Source organism: Nelumbo lutea, chromosome 1, assembly GCF_056320005.1.
Source record: "Nelumbo lutea isolate HS-2025 chromosome 1, American lotus-T2T, whole genome shotgun sequence".
NCBI lineage: Eukaryota > Viridiplantae > Streptophyta > Magnoliopsida > Proteales > Nelumbonaceae > Nelumbo > Nelumbo lutea.
In genome coordinates, this window is record NC_142684.1 from 131,667,002 (window position 1) to 131,683,754 (window position 16,753).

Here is a 16,753-nt window from a genome sequence, read left to right on the forward strand (position 1 = left end):
ACTATTATTTCGATAAATCTAATTGCAACTACTTAATGTTGGGTTGGGTTTCCCTCTCAGGTAGAACCTACTTTTGTGTTGTGATCTCCCGATTTTGGGTGTGATGTGATCTCCTCGCCTTGATTGGATCTTGTAGTTAGCCTCTCTATCAATTGGACTCGCAGAAGATCAATGGGGATTGTTGACACCTTTGTCTGGTAGGAATTATTGGTAGGTGAGAGATCGAGTTCACAAGAATATTGTTAGCAAATATCATATAGTAAGGTGCAAGATTTGGCTTCGCGAGATTGCTGTATATACACCTTGTAGATGAGTTCATCTCGTGGATAATTGATCTTTCTATATTTGGTATCGCAAGTTACTTCACCTCACAACTCGCAATGGTTTGGCATTCCATGGACCATGCAACCTTCACATGGTGTTTGGTTCTATGACTGTTTATTTGAATCCCAAAATGCTATTTGCATGGTGTTTGGTAAGGTTGTTTATTAAATAAATGTTTTCTTGATTTGTGTGTGAGTCAACTGTTGGGGGAAACATTGTTTTTAATTTTTCTTCAACACCCAACCATTTATTTATTGTGGTAGCTTATGTGATGCTTAATGGTGTCTAATTGTTAAACAATACCATATAAATGGTTATCAACCATTTTCTCATTTTTCAAGATAAAAATAGCACAAAACATTTATTAAATAAATGCCCATGGTACTAAACAACCCCTTAGGTTGTGTTTGGTACCATTGCCATTTTCACTTGCAGAAAACATATATATTTTTTTCTACCACAAATGCTTTGAGTTATCAATACAACATTACTACCATTGCTTATGTTTATCAATACAAATCGTCAAATTTAAAATTTTTATTAGAAATGACTACCTAATTCATTGATGTGATGTGATAAGATAATTTCTCAAAAAAAATTGTATTTACCAACATAAAAATGTTGCAAGTAGAAGTGACAATGATACCAAACACTACCTTAGTACTGAAAAGTATTGCTACTGAACCATCGTGCATGTGTATAAATACCAATGTACATAATTTATGAGAAGTATGTGTGGAGTTAAGAATAGTTGTAAGTGGTAAGTAGTTGTGTAAGACCAAGATATCCTTGTATAGTGGATCATGATTTAATCTCAATTCAAATCCAATCGTATTTTCTCAAATTTGGATATCCCCCTATCAGATTTTGGATCGGATTGCATTGAATAATAGGATTTAGTTAAAAATTGGGTTGAATTTGGATCACCCCCCGATCTGACATAATCTTTTCCAATTCTACAAATTTAACCATGCCCAATCATATTTCATTGATCAACAATTCCCTCCAAGCTCAAGAAGCATTATTGTAGGGCTTGATTTTCTAAAAGTTCTGTCTAAACATAGGTCATGTTTAATTAATTAGGTAAGGGATATGGTTCCTGTGAGGAGAAAATGCTAGAAAATGGAGATAAATGAGAGAAACCAATCAAGAGAAAAGGAAAGAGCAACACAATATAGTGATAGAAAAAGTAGAAATAGTGAGATAATCATCAAATAGATGAATGGAACTGGGTATTTCTCGTGGCCTATAGGTGAAGTAATAATTGGAGATGAAAAACTTTTAGTTTTAGACCAAGGGGCAACACAAAGAGATGATGGGAGTTAAGTGTGTCTCATTGTAATCTCTACTTTGAAGATTCCAAGTTTTTGGCTCTAAACAGCAGCACTATAAGCAATGGAAAGCATAAAGAGCCTTTCTTGCTTGGTAACTTTCTTGATTTTCTAAGTCATAAAAAACAACTTTCCTTTTCATTTCTATTCTTTAATTTGTTTGATATTCTTGGCATATGCAATCAGTTGATAGATCTCATCACATCAATCATTTAAAATCTTAGAGAGGCTAGGCTAATCCCTTACAAGGTGATCTATGGTGTTATACAGAGAGCTGAAGATATAGTAATATGCTCTCTCTGTTGGATGAACAGAATCCCAAAAGAGGTACTTGGATGCATCGGAACAAACTAAAGAATTGGGATTGCACATGAATGATGCTTCCATTAGTCCTGTCCCACAACATCCACTCCTCCACTCTTCAAAGCCTGTACATCAAAAGTGTGTAAGTGTGTGAAAATGAAAAATAAATTTAGCGTAGTCCCCATTTGGCATTCTTTATTTTAATTGCAAAAGGGAGATAAGGAATACCAAATGCAGCCTTAATGTTTCATAATTTGGGACGTCAAGGGGTTGGTTAGAATTTAAATTGGATAGGCCTGGATTTGATGCAACTTAGACCATGTTTAGTTTGCTGCTCCAGGGTTCATTCTTTTAATTTTTATTCATTTTAAACAGTAATTAGTAATAGAATGAATAATATTAGAGTGTTCGATTATAAAATCTTTTGCCATAGGTCTCATTTTTTTCAGAAGGAAAAATTAGCCCATAGCACAAAATTTTAGATAGTCTATAAATGAAAAATAATTATGCCCCATCTTGCTCATTTTGATTCTTTAAAGAAACTCTATGTTGATGGTGGTTTAAGCTTACAAAACTGCTGGCATAGATGTTTATTGGTGGACTGCCGCAGACATTGACTACTACTGGCTGTCTATCGGTAAACATCTATGACAGCAATTTTGGAGACCTAGACAGGTTGTTGATGATTGCTGATACAAAATTTTTTGAAGAATGAAAATGAACAACATAGGGCACTTGTCAATCTAAAAAGAATTCATTTTTTAAGAAAAAAAACATTCAATTTATAACAATATTTTCTCATTTTACCCATTCTTGTCTATTTTAGATTTTCATCTTGGATAAGAATGAAAAATAACGAAAATTCATTTTGAAAAATAATGAGTGTTTGGAAGGAATTGCTTTTGAAAACACAATAATTAATCTAAAGCAAAAGAACTTTAATCCCCGAAGCAGAATGGTATAAATTGGGGATTTGTGCATTTGAGTTTTAAAGGCACATACATGATGCTTATCCAGATGCAACATAAGAGTGTTTCATAATCCCATTCACTTATAAAGGCTATGTTAATGGGACAACTTGAAGTAGTGCTTATTAAGTTTGTTAGAACATACAGAAGTCTTTGGTTTGAAAGAAAAGGGTGTGTTTCGTTTGAAAGAAAAGGCGGGGAAAGGCTTGTATAGATTTCCCTACCTTTTCTTTCAAACCAAACACAATCTAAAGCAAGGTTTTTAAAAGCAACCCGGAGAATAAATTGATCAGGGGTCTGGTTTTCAGGCTAAACAGTCTGACCGTTCGGTGACCCAGAGAACAAACTAGTCAGGGGTCCGGTTTCAGGGTCAAACGGTCCGATCGTTTGAATCGAACGGTCGGCCCATATTGACAAAAAATTAAAAAATTAAAAAATAATCAAAACCGTTGAACAATTTGAATGCCCGGGTCAGTGTTTTGCTGACTAAATCAATGTTTTTTGACCAAAATCCGATTTTGGTAGAAAATGAAACCGATCACCTAACTGGTTCCCGGTTTTTCTGATCCGACGGTCCGTTCTGATCCGGTTTTGAAAACCATGGTCTAAGGAATTGAATTTGATAAAATTTATCAACAACTTCCCCTCAATTTTCTGTTTGTTAGAGGTGCAACTTGGGTGGGCTTAAATTGAAAAATTATTAAAATTTGAATGGGCACGGTTTGCAAGTTTGGGGTGTTGGATCCTATGCAGTGTAAAATTTTAAAATCAGATACCCAACTTGCACCCCTATATAGAGTCTCATTTGGGAGGCCTGTAATTAAATTCTTGCGGTCTTCACCAAGTTGGGACCTTGGGGATGGGCTATCCGTCGTTGTATGTAAGTCCATGAAACCAAAAGGATGTAACTAGCTGCTTTGTTTAAGTTGTTTTAACGAAGCTACTGAAAGAGGTTTCCATGGCCGATGACAGAAGCGCTGAGATGGGCTCTCAGTGTTCCTCCAAAGAAGAGACTTCAATGGAGAGCCGTGTAAATGGCTGCTTGATGATCAATTTTAATTTGGGCTCTCCGGAAAACTTATTAAATTCAACCGATGCTTATAAGCTTTTCGGATGGGCTCCATCTCGCAAATAAGCCATAAGCCACAGCCTGAAAGCCCATACCAGATGGCCACAAAGCTAGTTTAACGATATATCATGTTCATGCCAACGGACGACAATAGGTTGAGGGGTCCTTTAATTTAAGCACTCACCGAATCTTTTGTAGTCTTGGATCATGTCAGTTATGGGTTGATATATATCTGCATACATGATTCTACCCCCGTAAAATGCAACGCTCATTTGCATAAATGCTAACTCAGCTTGGAGCTTCAGATTGTAGTCTCTTGCTACTGCTGAGTAGCTTTCTACACAGCCTCCTTGTGCTGATGCTTGTGAATTGAAGGTGATAACAACTGGCAAACAACCCATCGGAGGAAGCCCAACTACTGCAATTTTTCGTACCCCTTGTTCCCATAAACCCTGTAGACAATAATAGAATTTAGTAATGAAGGTCGCACCAGTTAGGATTATTAGAAAATTTATTTATTTATTTTATTTTTTGTAATTAGAATAGAGCCTAGATCTCCATGCACATATGGTAGCATCCAGCGGCACATTGGAAATATCTCCTGACATGTATGTAAAATTTATAAGGAATCCTGTTACGTTAGAATATACTGATTTATCACTGAAGATAGACACTTGAGAATGCCAATTGGGTTAGGAAAATTGGCTTTTTTTTTTCCTTTGTCTTTTAGAGTAAGTGAAGTAATTTATTCATTAATTGCATGGGGATGTTTTTCCAATAAGGCAAGGTATCTAATCAGGTTTGCAATAGGGGTGATTATTTATAGCCCGGCCTTTAATATCTCTCTCTATATATATTATTTTATATTATTTGATATATTGTATATAAGGGGTTTTCATTCTTTGGATTTTGAGAGAGGGAAAAGTTGGTCAATGGGATTTTGGTTCCTATTAGACCTAATCATGGGTTGGGCTCGGGCTTGGCTTTTACCAAATTTTGAATGGGGCCCAGTTCGAAGCCCGAGTTTGGTCAGGCCTGAAGCCTGGCCCGTGAATAGGTCTAGTTCCTATTGACCAAGAATCCCATGTTCCTTTTTTAAATTTATGTGGAGACCAGGGAAAGTTTATTTTCCAGAGTATCACTTACTTAGGTGGGTAAATAACTTTACCACATGGGAGAAGTTGCTAACACTTGAACAAGACAAAAATGACCCTTTTAATAATAGATTTTTATAGCTAAAATCATCATTACCTTATTTACCTAGGAAATAAAAGAGCATGGGTAAATACACTTACTCGGGTAAGTATTTTTCAAGAAAACTTACTCAGATAATTGCATTTACCCAGATAAATAACTTACCAAAAAATGAACGGATCTAAATGTTATAAAATGACACATTGTATAATAGTCCTAACAGATATTATATATACTTGAAAAGCTTTTTCCAATCAACAGATATCATGCCTTTTAACTATCCTAGTCCGACCTTTCCTTTTTATATAATATATTATACTTATATAAATTATAAATTCATAGGCCTAAAGCCAGGCCCGGTCCCGTACATACCAGGCTAGGCCGCTAGGGCGAGGCTATAACCATTTATAGTTGGTGCTAAGACCAATTGGACCAGCCCGGGCCATGATAAACCCTAACATACGAAGAGGAGAAGAAAGAAAGAATGTCGGGAAGTACGAAACTTTTTACACTTAAATAATTTTCGTAATACTGAAACACCTTGGAAACCCTAGAATAATCGAAGTCCAAGCAGTCTCAGATAGGAGCTGCAAAAACTCGAATTAAATATTCTTTAACAGCCACCAACCATTCTACCAACCTATCGGGTCCACAGTCATGGTAATTGGTGAGAAGGCTATCAACTTCTCATGCTTCCTCCAATGAACACTTCATCATATACATATATATATGCTACCAACCGCCCTATGTCCTATCCTCACAGTTCATAGGCTGCATTTAATTTAGCTGCTATTGAATCTAAAATCCAATAAATGAGTTCTGCCACAGAACATGGTTTTGATCTGTTCTAAGAAACTCTAAAGCACCAAATGGCTAGAACAACCTGATTTGGATAGCTTCTTTTGTTTGCTTCTTCTTTTTCAATTTCGAAGCAGAAATTCTCTTCAGAAATTGCCGAACAAATGGTCTCCGTTGATGTGATAGTTTCAGTACTCTAAGTAATGATTCAGCAGTTCTCAGGCTGATGCACATGGATTAACTATCAACTATATATTCTATCTTCACTACTGTTCACTGCAATATAATGAGCAATTTAGAAGCTTGCCTGAATGAACTCCCGGAGATTTTGCATCAGGAACTGCTGATAATCCTCAAGGCTGTATCCCTGTCGTCGAATCGGGACAGCCAAGTAATTGAAGACGAAGTCATTTGTTCCAGCACTGATAATAGCCACACACTTCTGGATGAGATTTTCGGTTCTCTCCTTTCCTATTGCTTCTTCCAGCCTGGTTTTGTACTCCTTGAAATACACAAGCTGCTTGGACATCTTAATTACACTCTGCAACCAACCAAACAAAGATATCTGATCAGTAAGGCCAAAAATCCAAAAGATGATCAATCACTGTTACTCTGTTAGGATTCAGAAACACTATCAACATCCACACCTACACATTGTTATACCGGAATATGTACCACAATGTGAGAAAAGCTTTATGTTCCCAGTCTAAGCTGAAAAAAAAACTGAAATCCCATTTGAAATTTCGAACTAGTGCAAAATACATAGTTGAAGACCCCATTCAGCCAAGAAAAATGGATTAATTAAAACCTAAAAAGGTTTAGTTACGTTACTCAAGATACACACTGAAGGAAAGATGAAGTGAAAAAGGAGAGAGTGAGATACAGTTATTTGTGCTGTAAGTGGGTCAAATCCTGAACCGGCGGAGGCGAAGCTAACCCCGGTCATCAAGTCCTCCAAACCCAGTGTTTCATCCAAATATGGAGGCACGAAGTCTTTAACTCCCACATAGGACGCTGCATCAGATATATACATTTTGCGACCAGACAAAGTTAAAAACATTTACAACACTTAGAGAAAAATATTCTCAGCTCCTTCTTGATGGAGAGTTGGATATCGATCAGTTCCTCTTACCAATGAAATCTGTGGCAAGTCTGCCATTAGTGAACCTTCCGGTCGGTATATGATTTGGAAAATCCTGTCCATAGGGTGGGAAGTTGCTCTTGAAAGGAGTGGCTATGTAGTCATTGTTTCCTGAGTCCACAGTCGAGTCCCCGAATATGTAAATGGCTGAAACCGAATAATTCACAACCTTAGTGGGATTGAATAGGGGCTGAGCTTCAGCTCCAAAGGTAGAGAATAACGCAGGCAGTAAGAGAGGAAGAAAAAGAAGAAGAATAGAAGAAAAAGTAAAAGAGCTCATCTTCACATGCAAAGACATGAAAAGATATTAAAGGGTGGATAAACTGGAACTCTGAAACCACAAATGAGCTCAATGTATCAAGTGGGTTGTGTTCATTGATCTGGAAATGGAAGCCTATCTAGGTCTTATAGTTTGTTCTGCCAATTGCCATCTGGTGGGATCATCCATTAAAGAAGACACCCTCATCAATATATTAAAGAAAATAAATGAGTCGCTATGGTTGGAGTGCCAACTCTTGTAATTTATCGAAACTCTAAAATTCTCAACTACTAATTTTGAAAATTTCTGGCCTATCAAATAGAGCTACTCTAGAGAGGACTTTTGGTGGTCGTGCTACCCCACATGAAATAAATAGGAAAAGCACATTTCCCAGTATGGAAATAACCAAAGATGAGGGTATCTTTAAGAATAAGGAAATCAGCCTGAGAATTAATTAACTTCGTATCATTTTGAAGTGTGGAATGCTGAAAGGAGTACTGATTTGGATGTATGGAATTCAAAGCTAAGGATTTAATAGCCAACTAAGTGGGGCCAATTGATTAATTGGTGGCTTATTTGGAATTATTTGCTTGGAACCCAATACCATATATATCAATAATTTCAGTAGATGATGGTTGGGGTTAGCTAGACTACTCGTTTTCCTTTATGTGTAGGCAATGTAGGGATGATTCTCTCAGTTTTCTATTTTTGTTTTGTTTCCTATCAAACCACATATAGCACCAAGGTTTAAAAATTATCATTGATCCATATGGTTGAACTATTCAACCCCCAAACCAATTAAGCTAGCTATCAGTTTCATTTCAGTTCTGAACTGTTCATTTTTCAAAAAATCACTGAATTGATCAGCAACCCGCTGATCAGGGTGGTCGATCTGTCAATCTGTTAGACCCAGATGGTCCAAATGCTGACCTGAAAACTGGTGGTCAAAATGATTTTCAGTTCTGGGTCGGTATTTAAAACATTGGAGTTGATTTACTTCTACAAAATGAACAACTACCGGCCGCCGGAAAGGTCCTTGCCCATACAATGGCCATGGATACACACAAGTCAAGGACAAGGTTTGCCATGTGACAATTTTTTTGAACAAATAACAATCAAGAAAGAGGGATTCGTGTATTCATATTGGGTCACCATTCTTTTGTTTAATCTTTTCTTTTGGGTGACAAGGAGGGATCATCATACTTGGCCTCCTCGCATATAAATTCACTAATTAATTTTGTCCGTGCTGTCCAAATCATAACACTGTTCATACTGTTGACAGGTCGTCAATCTGTTACGCACCTAAAGCTCCATTCCCCAGATTTCAGGTGTACATACGAACAAAATCTTCTACTGCTAAGTTGGAACACCTGTGACAATTAATATTCCTTGCTTCACTGAAAGATCTAAACCCTGATTTTGCTTTCCCTTTTCTTAATAGAGTTTATGGAATATTGGCATATTTAAATGAACTTCTCGTTTTTTTGGTAGAAGATGAATTAAATGAAATTCTTTCTCATTGATGCATTATTTTTTGGAGCTTTCTAAGAATATAATGATTAATTGTTGTGGGTACTAACAAACCCAAGAATAACAAAATGGATTGGCAAGTAGAGAAAATAGAAAAATGTAAAACTAGCATACAAGATTTATGTGCTTCAGTAATGGAGATTTATAGTCACAGTGTTCACAGCCTCTCACCAATCCCTTGCTCCCAATAGTTACAGTATTCAATTAATCTGTATAGCGACACCCATTCATTGAGGGTCCTGACGTTCTGAATATGTGATAAATACCAAATTATGTGGCCCAAAACCATTTTATAGCTCTCTTAATTAATCACAAAAGGATTTCCTTCTAGCTACAACATTTAAACAAAAACAGCATCTATTTAATTCAAAGAGGTCTATCAGATAAGGAGTAGATAGACGAAGACAAATTTGTCATCCTCAAATTAACTTTCAGAAAGGTGCAAAGGATGGATAGTGAAGCCATTTCTTAGAATGGAAATACATGAGAATATGAGATGAAGTGAGGAAAGGAAAAAGAAACAAGACTTTCCAGGTTTCCAATAATGTTGCTTCTTTGAAATTAATGGTTTGCACAACACTGCACAAGAAAAGTACTGTTTGAGTCCTCCAAGAATGAATTTTTAATTTGCACCTACTGGTTTTAACCATGGCTCATCACTCTAATTTAAGCTCTGAACTACCCAAATTCTGTGCCATGCTCTGCTTTTTATTAATAACTAGTATCTCAACATGTGGACAAAATCAAAAAAGATGTCAAAGTACTTTCTTGTTACTGTATTTTTCAGAGATAAGTACTTGTACTTCCCCTAAGTACTTTTCTAACAAACCCTAAAAGCTAAAACCACCCTTTGCTTCCACTCTAATTCTTACACCTTCCCCCTCAAGCAAGTGAAATTGATAACATTGACTATCAATATAACAAAAGCCTAAACTTGCAATTAATCAGAGAAGAGTTTATTTTCCCCTTTCTCAATCTAACCGTACTCTTTCGCATATAGCATCCAACTACACAGTAAGAATATTTTCGGTACACGTATGTAGAATTCATGGGCAGATGCTCCTAATGTGTGGCTTGATTCCTATGCTTTTAGAGTCTGTGCAGAGTGTTTTTTCTTGTAGGGAAGTCCATTCTGTTTATGCTTATTCTTTCTTTTTCTTTTTTTTTTTTTCTTTTTTTATTTCTTCCATTCATTATTGAGTTAGGATCTGCTAGGAATAAGGATGGAAAGCTGGCTAGAAACCATTATAATAAAGTATTGAATTGGAGTGGGGTGGATCCATGGTAGGTTCATTTACAAATAAATCAAATTTCGATAGCCTTAATTAGATGAGCTCGGATCTGCTATCCATGAAGATCCAACCTACACGTATCCAAAAGGCACTACAGCGATGCATTTGGAACATCTCTTCATAGAAGGCAATTGAGATTGATGAGGGATAAATTTGGTCCTTCAAATAACATCACGACACATGGTATTTTTGTGCAGCTGAATGACATCTCAGCACCAAGTAAACAGAGATCATCTCGGCAGAGCAGCTAGCAGTACCTCGTCTAGAGTCGACCTGTAGTACCTCGGCCTTACCAATCTAAGGGAACTCAATGCAAAGAGTGACCTCCTTGAGGACCTGCCGAGCAGACTAGTTTCTAGGGTAGCGACTTGCTTGATGTGTTCACCGACCTATTTCTTACCTAATTATCGAGACTGACTTCTCTGGGGTAATGACGCTCAACTGTTAAGCTCGCCTATCCGCATTATCCGCATTAGAGTTGATCGAATGGACCTTATCCCTCTACGTGGATCGCATAACTGACTAAGAGATCTTCTCTAAACTTAGCGGGAGCAGTTCCCTGAGAATCTTGAACCCGTTACAACGAGCCTTCGTTTCCTTACACCTATATAAAGGCATCACTTCCCTGAGAAAGGGTACATGCGACTCAGCTCTCAAATACTTTGGTTATCTAGCATTCTATCTCTCTCTAAAAACTTCCAATTTATTGACTTAAGCATCTAAGTGTCCACTCTGAATAAAGTAATCCAGGCACTCTAACACTATCTCTCTACAGGTCGCCCTGCCAAACTATCTAACTTAGCATCTGAATAACCTTTATAGCAAAAGACTATCCAGCTCAACATCTGAGTCACTGGCCAATAGGGAGCTACTAGATCGTACACTATCAGAGATGTTCTTGATGTGTGACAGTAGTGGCATGTTGGTAGCAGATCCAGGCTTTAATTATATTTTGGATTTAACTATAAAATATGGAGAAATAGTAATTCTAGTGAGATTCTAAGAAAAATCTATATTGCCGGCCAGACATGATACCGGAAGGAGTTTGACCAATCAAGCACTTCCCCCTCTGAATTTGATAAGTAACTACCTCCTCCTCCTCCTCATCATCCTTCTTCTTCTTATTATTATTATGATAAATTACCATCTTATTCGCGCGTCACAAGTTTTTGTGGCATAATGTACAACCATGCACATTTAATAACCATGGCGCAAGCATATTGTCTTGTCTCTTTGTACATTTATTGTGTACTGCTTGGGTTCACCATGTGAAGTGGTGAATTATTTTAACACTAGACCCGAGGTTTAACTATTTTTCCTTGTAAGAGGTCAATGGTTCAACCTTTTAAATCAACGGGTCAATTTGTAATGTTATTAAAACAAGAAATACAAAAAAAAAAAGAAAAAGAAAAACCACCTCATAATCCATTGCACGGATTCATGGATGAACCATTCAACCATCTAAATGCAAATAAGCAGAGTGCAGAACCTTGTATTTTATATTATTTTATATGTATTTATACTGTATATATTTGCATTTGTATTCCTTCCAAACTAACAAATCAGAGGTTGATCCAAATTGGAATTGTGACCGAATAACTGGATCAACTGGTTGGGTTGATGACGAATTGAAACACCTGCATAGTACATGATTTGAAGATTGTAGGGCTGAGGTTGGATTTCGTTCTCACAAATTAAGTGTGAGGTGGTCCTCACACTATCCTCATATTGCTTTCAACCATACATTGAGAACATCTCTCTATTTGTATGTTTTCATTCATAAGATGTTTTCAATGTATGACTAAAGTGTTGTGAAGATGGTGTAAGAACCAATTTTGTAAGGACGAAATCTGGATTCTGTAGGGCCTACCTCATTCATGTTTAACTAAAACTTCCTAACCCAGGCCTACTTAAGTTGCACGCTTGCAGCACTAATTAATTAATCAAGTTGGGTTACGTTGGATTGAAAAACACAAGACAACCTCAGATCAAAAACCCCCCTTTTAAGCCATTTAAATTTGGTGTAAATAATTAAATAATTAAATTGTTGGCAAGAACCACAACTACCATGAAATAAAATAAAACAATAGCAATATATAATAAATTTGTAATTAATTAATAGATTTCCAAACCTAAAACAGAGAAGAAAGAATAAAAACCTATGAAGGGACTTTGTTAGGGTGAATGGTTTCTTGAAATGGTTTCAAAGTCTATTTAACAAAGTAATTTAGTATTCGATCATCGTTGCTCCAATTATATTATAATTAACTAAATTTCAGCATAAGGTATCCTATGGATTTGTGCTTGTCCACTTGACCTCATCTACCTTAAACTTTTAGGTGGAAAATTTCCTGGAGAGGGAGATTCAAATTCCGCTTAATTAAATAGGATTTAAAATTGAAATTTAGATGTATTATACACGGCTTATGGGATGCATGCAGCTACTTGTGTTGGGCGAGGGGCTTACAACCAAATAAGAAAAGGATTTTATTTGGTTATTTAAGCATTGTTCAAGACTTGAAGAGTGAAGATCAAAAGTATAATCGTAGGCAAATGGGGGCCATCTGAGTCCAATGATGCATGCATACAAGGAAGTTGGGTTTGACCGTGTTGTGATTTTTTGGTTGGTGGTGAGATCGTAACCAACAATGGTGGCTTTTGTTTCGATTGTGTTTGATTTTTGAAGGAAAAAAAAAAAAAAAAGGAAGAAAAAGATAGAAAAACCTTTACAAATCTTATTTCTGACTTCTTACTGCATTTAGCCCAAGTCCAGCTTAACACGACTTGACTTGACGCAACTCATCAGAAGCATTGCTTCTTTCCCTTTTTAGTTTCCTAGTGAATTAGATCACTCAATATGCATTTATAGACAAGACCTAGGGGTTTAATCAGAAAATAATTTCTCTACAATTAGTATATACCCAAATGTAGCCAATATAAATTTTAATTACATTGTTCTCTAGCCCAAGAAAAAGAAAGAAAAACAGAATGATTTTCTCCATCATGGAGGTGTCATTCAAGTGCTGCAATCAAGGTCCATATTCCAAATTAAACTCTAACCCGAAATGGTCGATCTGACCCATTTAAATGTGGTGCAATTTGGGTGGACTCGGGTTGGTATTTCATCAAGATTTGAATCGGCCTGGCCCATAAATCTGGGCCAACTGCAGTGTAAAATCTTCATATGGGTGACCCAATTTGCACTCTTATCATTTAGAGGGTATTCTGTAGTGTGGATGAGAAATTGGTGGGTGTGGATTAGTCCATACTATATACCCTATGGCAGAGACCAATTCACACCACACTATAGTCCACAACTGTTCTGAACTGTGGACAAAATGTATGGATTGCACTAGTTTACACCCACAGTGGCGTTTTGTAGTGTGGTGTGGACCAGTCTATACCACACTTTTTTTTATTTTATGTATCTCATGTACATTTTATGAATGATCTACACTAACATTTTAAAAAACGACCCAAAAAGAAAACCGTTCTGGCATCGATTTCTAGGTCGACAGTCTGACCGTCCAATTCGAACGGACGTCCCATTCTGACAAATAAATAATAAATAAAAAACAATAAAAGCCGTTGAACGGGTTGATGGTTTGACCACTCGGGTCAACGGGTTGTTTTTTTCAATGGAACTGCTTGTCTGGATGGCTCCCGAGTTGAATGGTATGACCGTCCGGGTCATCGGCGCTTCGAAAACCTTGATCTACATAGTTAATCATAAATATCTATTTTTTGCATTTTATATGATAAATATATTGAAAAATGCATCAATGAATTAATATTAACTAATAAATATTAATTTTTTATAAAAACAATAGTAAAACAATTAAAAATTAAAAAATATACTTTAAATATAATTTTATTGATAAAACATTAAAATAAAAAAATAAAAAAATAATAAGTAAAATAATTAATATTTTATTGACAAAAATATTAAAACGTGAAACAAACAATAGGGTAGCCTTTTAGGGAAAGTGTGAAGTAGGGGATGAAAAATTAAGTGTGGACAGTCCCCAATCACAAGATTTTACCGTGGATGAAAAATTGGAATGAGGACGGGACCTATCGACGCTATATTGGGGTGCAAGCCGAACACGACCAAATCCTGTCCACAAGATTTAAGCGGTTCCAAACACCGCCTTAAATGACCAAAGATTGGTTGAAGAATTGACTTGAATGTAATTTTTCCAAGGTGGTGAGGTGATGAGGCATAGGCATAGCTTGCCAGGAAAAATTCTATCTAGAAAGGAAAAAAAAAAAGGACTCGGGAATGGGGATGAAGTTATAAAAAAGTAAAAAAATAAAAAACAGAGTTGGGATGAGGTAGGCATAAAAGATGAGCACGTACTAAGGAAATTTTATGACATCTGTCTCCCTAAAATACCTCAGCCGAGTGCTGGAGGTGTTTGGCAAGTCTTTCCATGCAGTCTTCTGGGCTTCAGCAATTTCAATAGACTAAAAAATGGTCGTTTTCTGTTTGGTAACCAAATGATGAAAAGGTGAGAAGACTCGTGTAGAAAGATTCAAAAAGACCAAACATGTCAAATTTTGGGAAGCTTCAAATGAAGCTTTATGGTCTTTTTGCATGATAGATAGCCTTTAAACTTATTATTTGAAAGCTTGGTAGATCAAATCACTTACCAATGGGTCTTTATCTTTAAAGACATGACCCCAAAAGTCGATATAACTTTTGGCTATCTGGAATATTGGAAGATATTTCTAAAATGACTTACCAAATAACACCTAACATGGTGTTTGGAAGTGTGGGCGCTTTTGGGACCGATTTTCAAGAAAAAATGCCCATACTTCCAAGGCCCATTTTTCACAAAAAAAATGCTTCTGCCACGTAGGCAATGAGCAATACTATACTGTTTGGTGAGCACCGTTTTTCATGTATGTACTGACAAGTAAGCACCACATAGGATACACATCAGTCAACTGTTGGGGAAATGGTTCACCGATGCATGATCGGTGAGGTCCTGATTTTCAAGACATGCCCGATTTTTTAATAATCGGCTGAACCAAACAATGAGATACATGGACGTTTATTGAAATGCCTGTGGATCCGACGTGGCACTGTTTTTTTTGAAAAATGACCACGATTCCAAACATCCCCTAAATGTGCTCACAGTGGTGTGCCTAATGAATACAGTCTCCTAATTTAAGAGGCTATCTATAGTAACTTTGAAGGAGTAGAAGATTAGGAAGTATGATGTCTCATGTTGGGTGGACTGCATGTCAGAAGATATAGTTGGAAGCGTTAGGGCAAACCAAAGACATGAGATTGCACAAAAACATTGTCTCAACCAGCCCTGTTCCACAAAACCCTCTTTTCCACTCTGTAAAATCTGCACCACTCAATCAAATTACAAACATTTAATGTGGTCAGTTGTTGTGCATATACATATATGGCAAACCATAGTGTTGGGCAACAAATAAGATGATGGTTTTTAAGTTTTAACTTGTTTGGTTTTCTAAATGTTGTTGAAGAGTGAAGATTGTGTCATGCCAAATGGGGCCGTCTAATGATACTTGGCATGCTCTTAGTCCAATGGCTCGGTTCAGACAAACAACTTGTTTGTTTGCCTTTGCGTGTACGTGTTGGTGGTGAGATTGCAATCAATAAGTTGCTTTTGTTTAGTCTTCTAGTTATTATTGCTCAAAGTGTGAAAAAATAAAATTCATATATAATAACATTTATTCCAGGTCCAACTTAATACGACCTCAATGTTTGCTTCCTCCCCATTTTGAGACTTAAAAGTCTCCGTGGCGCTTACTTCATTGATGTTAACATGGGCCCGGGCTCTACAGCAAGTAGTCAATCATTAAAGAGGTGTTTGCCAATGTAAATGGATTTCTGTATTATTTTAATTGACATTAGTTGTTTTTCTTTAAAACAAAATCATTCAGATTATTGGCTTTGATAACGCTTGAATTTTGTGAAAAAAATTACTTTTACACTTTTTATAATTTGAGGGGTTAATTTAGATCTTACATTAAGAGCACCGTTAATGCAAAAACGCGTGGTATTAGTGACATCATTCACAATGCATTAGATAATGAATAAAATAATATAAAATATTAATATGATACTGTTAAAAGAAAAAACTAAAAAATGCAAGTGTTTTACACTGAATAAAATAAAATCTATTTAATATATAATAAATAAATGTTAAAAATAGTATATAAATGGGTCCCACTTGAAATTATATATGGGGCCCACTTGAAATTTTCTCTTTTAAGAAAAAGTAATAGGTGGTTTCCACTTAAAATTCCCTCTTTAAGAGATATTAATAGGTGGGTCCCACATCCACATGCAATTTGAGTTTAACAATTTTTTATTCATTATTTAGAGGATTGTAAATGACATTACTAACACCATGCATTTTTGGGCTAGCGGTGACCTTTTCAACTTAATATGAGGTGTAAATTGACCCTTAAATTATAAAAGCAAGAAAATGGTTTTTGTTTTCACAAAGTTCAAGGATTGCCATAACCAAAAATCCAAAACGATTCACAACAGAGAGGGGAT

The 16,753-nt window shown here is 36.2% G+C and overlaps 1 protein-coding gene across 1 annotated transcript; it reads right to left on the reverse strand.

The window, feature by feature from the left end:
- Positions 1–1,762: 1,762 nt before the first annotated feature.
- On the reverse strand, positions 1,763–7,965 carry LOC148877613 (GDSL esterase/lipase At5g45960-like). The gene is made up of 5 exons (XM_088942228.1): positions 7,120–7,965; positions 6,871–7,001; positions 6,295–6,528; positions 4,180–4,447; positions 1,763–2,083 (listed from the first exon to the last, which is right to left on the reverse strand). The coding sequence occupies exons 1-5, from the start codon at positions 7,424–7,426 to the stop codon at positions 1,890–1,892; spliced, it is 1,134 nt and encodes a 377-aa protein (XP_088798354.1). The 5' UTR covers positions 7,427–7,965; the 3' UTR covers positions 1,763–1,889.
- Positions 7,966–16,753: the final 8,788 nt, after the last annotated feature.

Coding starts and splice junctions, on each gene's coding strand:
- LOC148877613 (XM_088942228.1), bottom strand. CDS start 7,426: ATGTCTTTGCATGTGAAGATGAGCTCTTTTACTTTTTCTTCTATTCTT. Junction 7,002..7,119: donor ACTTGCCACAGATTTCATTG/GTAAGAGGAACT, acceptor TATCTGATGCAG/CGTCCTATGTGGGAGTTAAA. Junction 4,448..6,294: donor ATCTCCGGGAGTTCATTCAG/GCAAGCTTCTAA, acceptor TATTGTCTACAG/GGTTTATGGGAACAAGGGGT.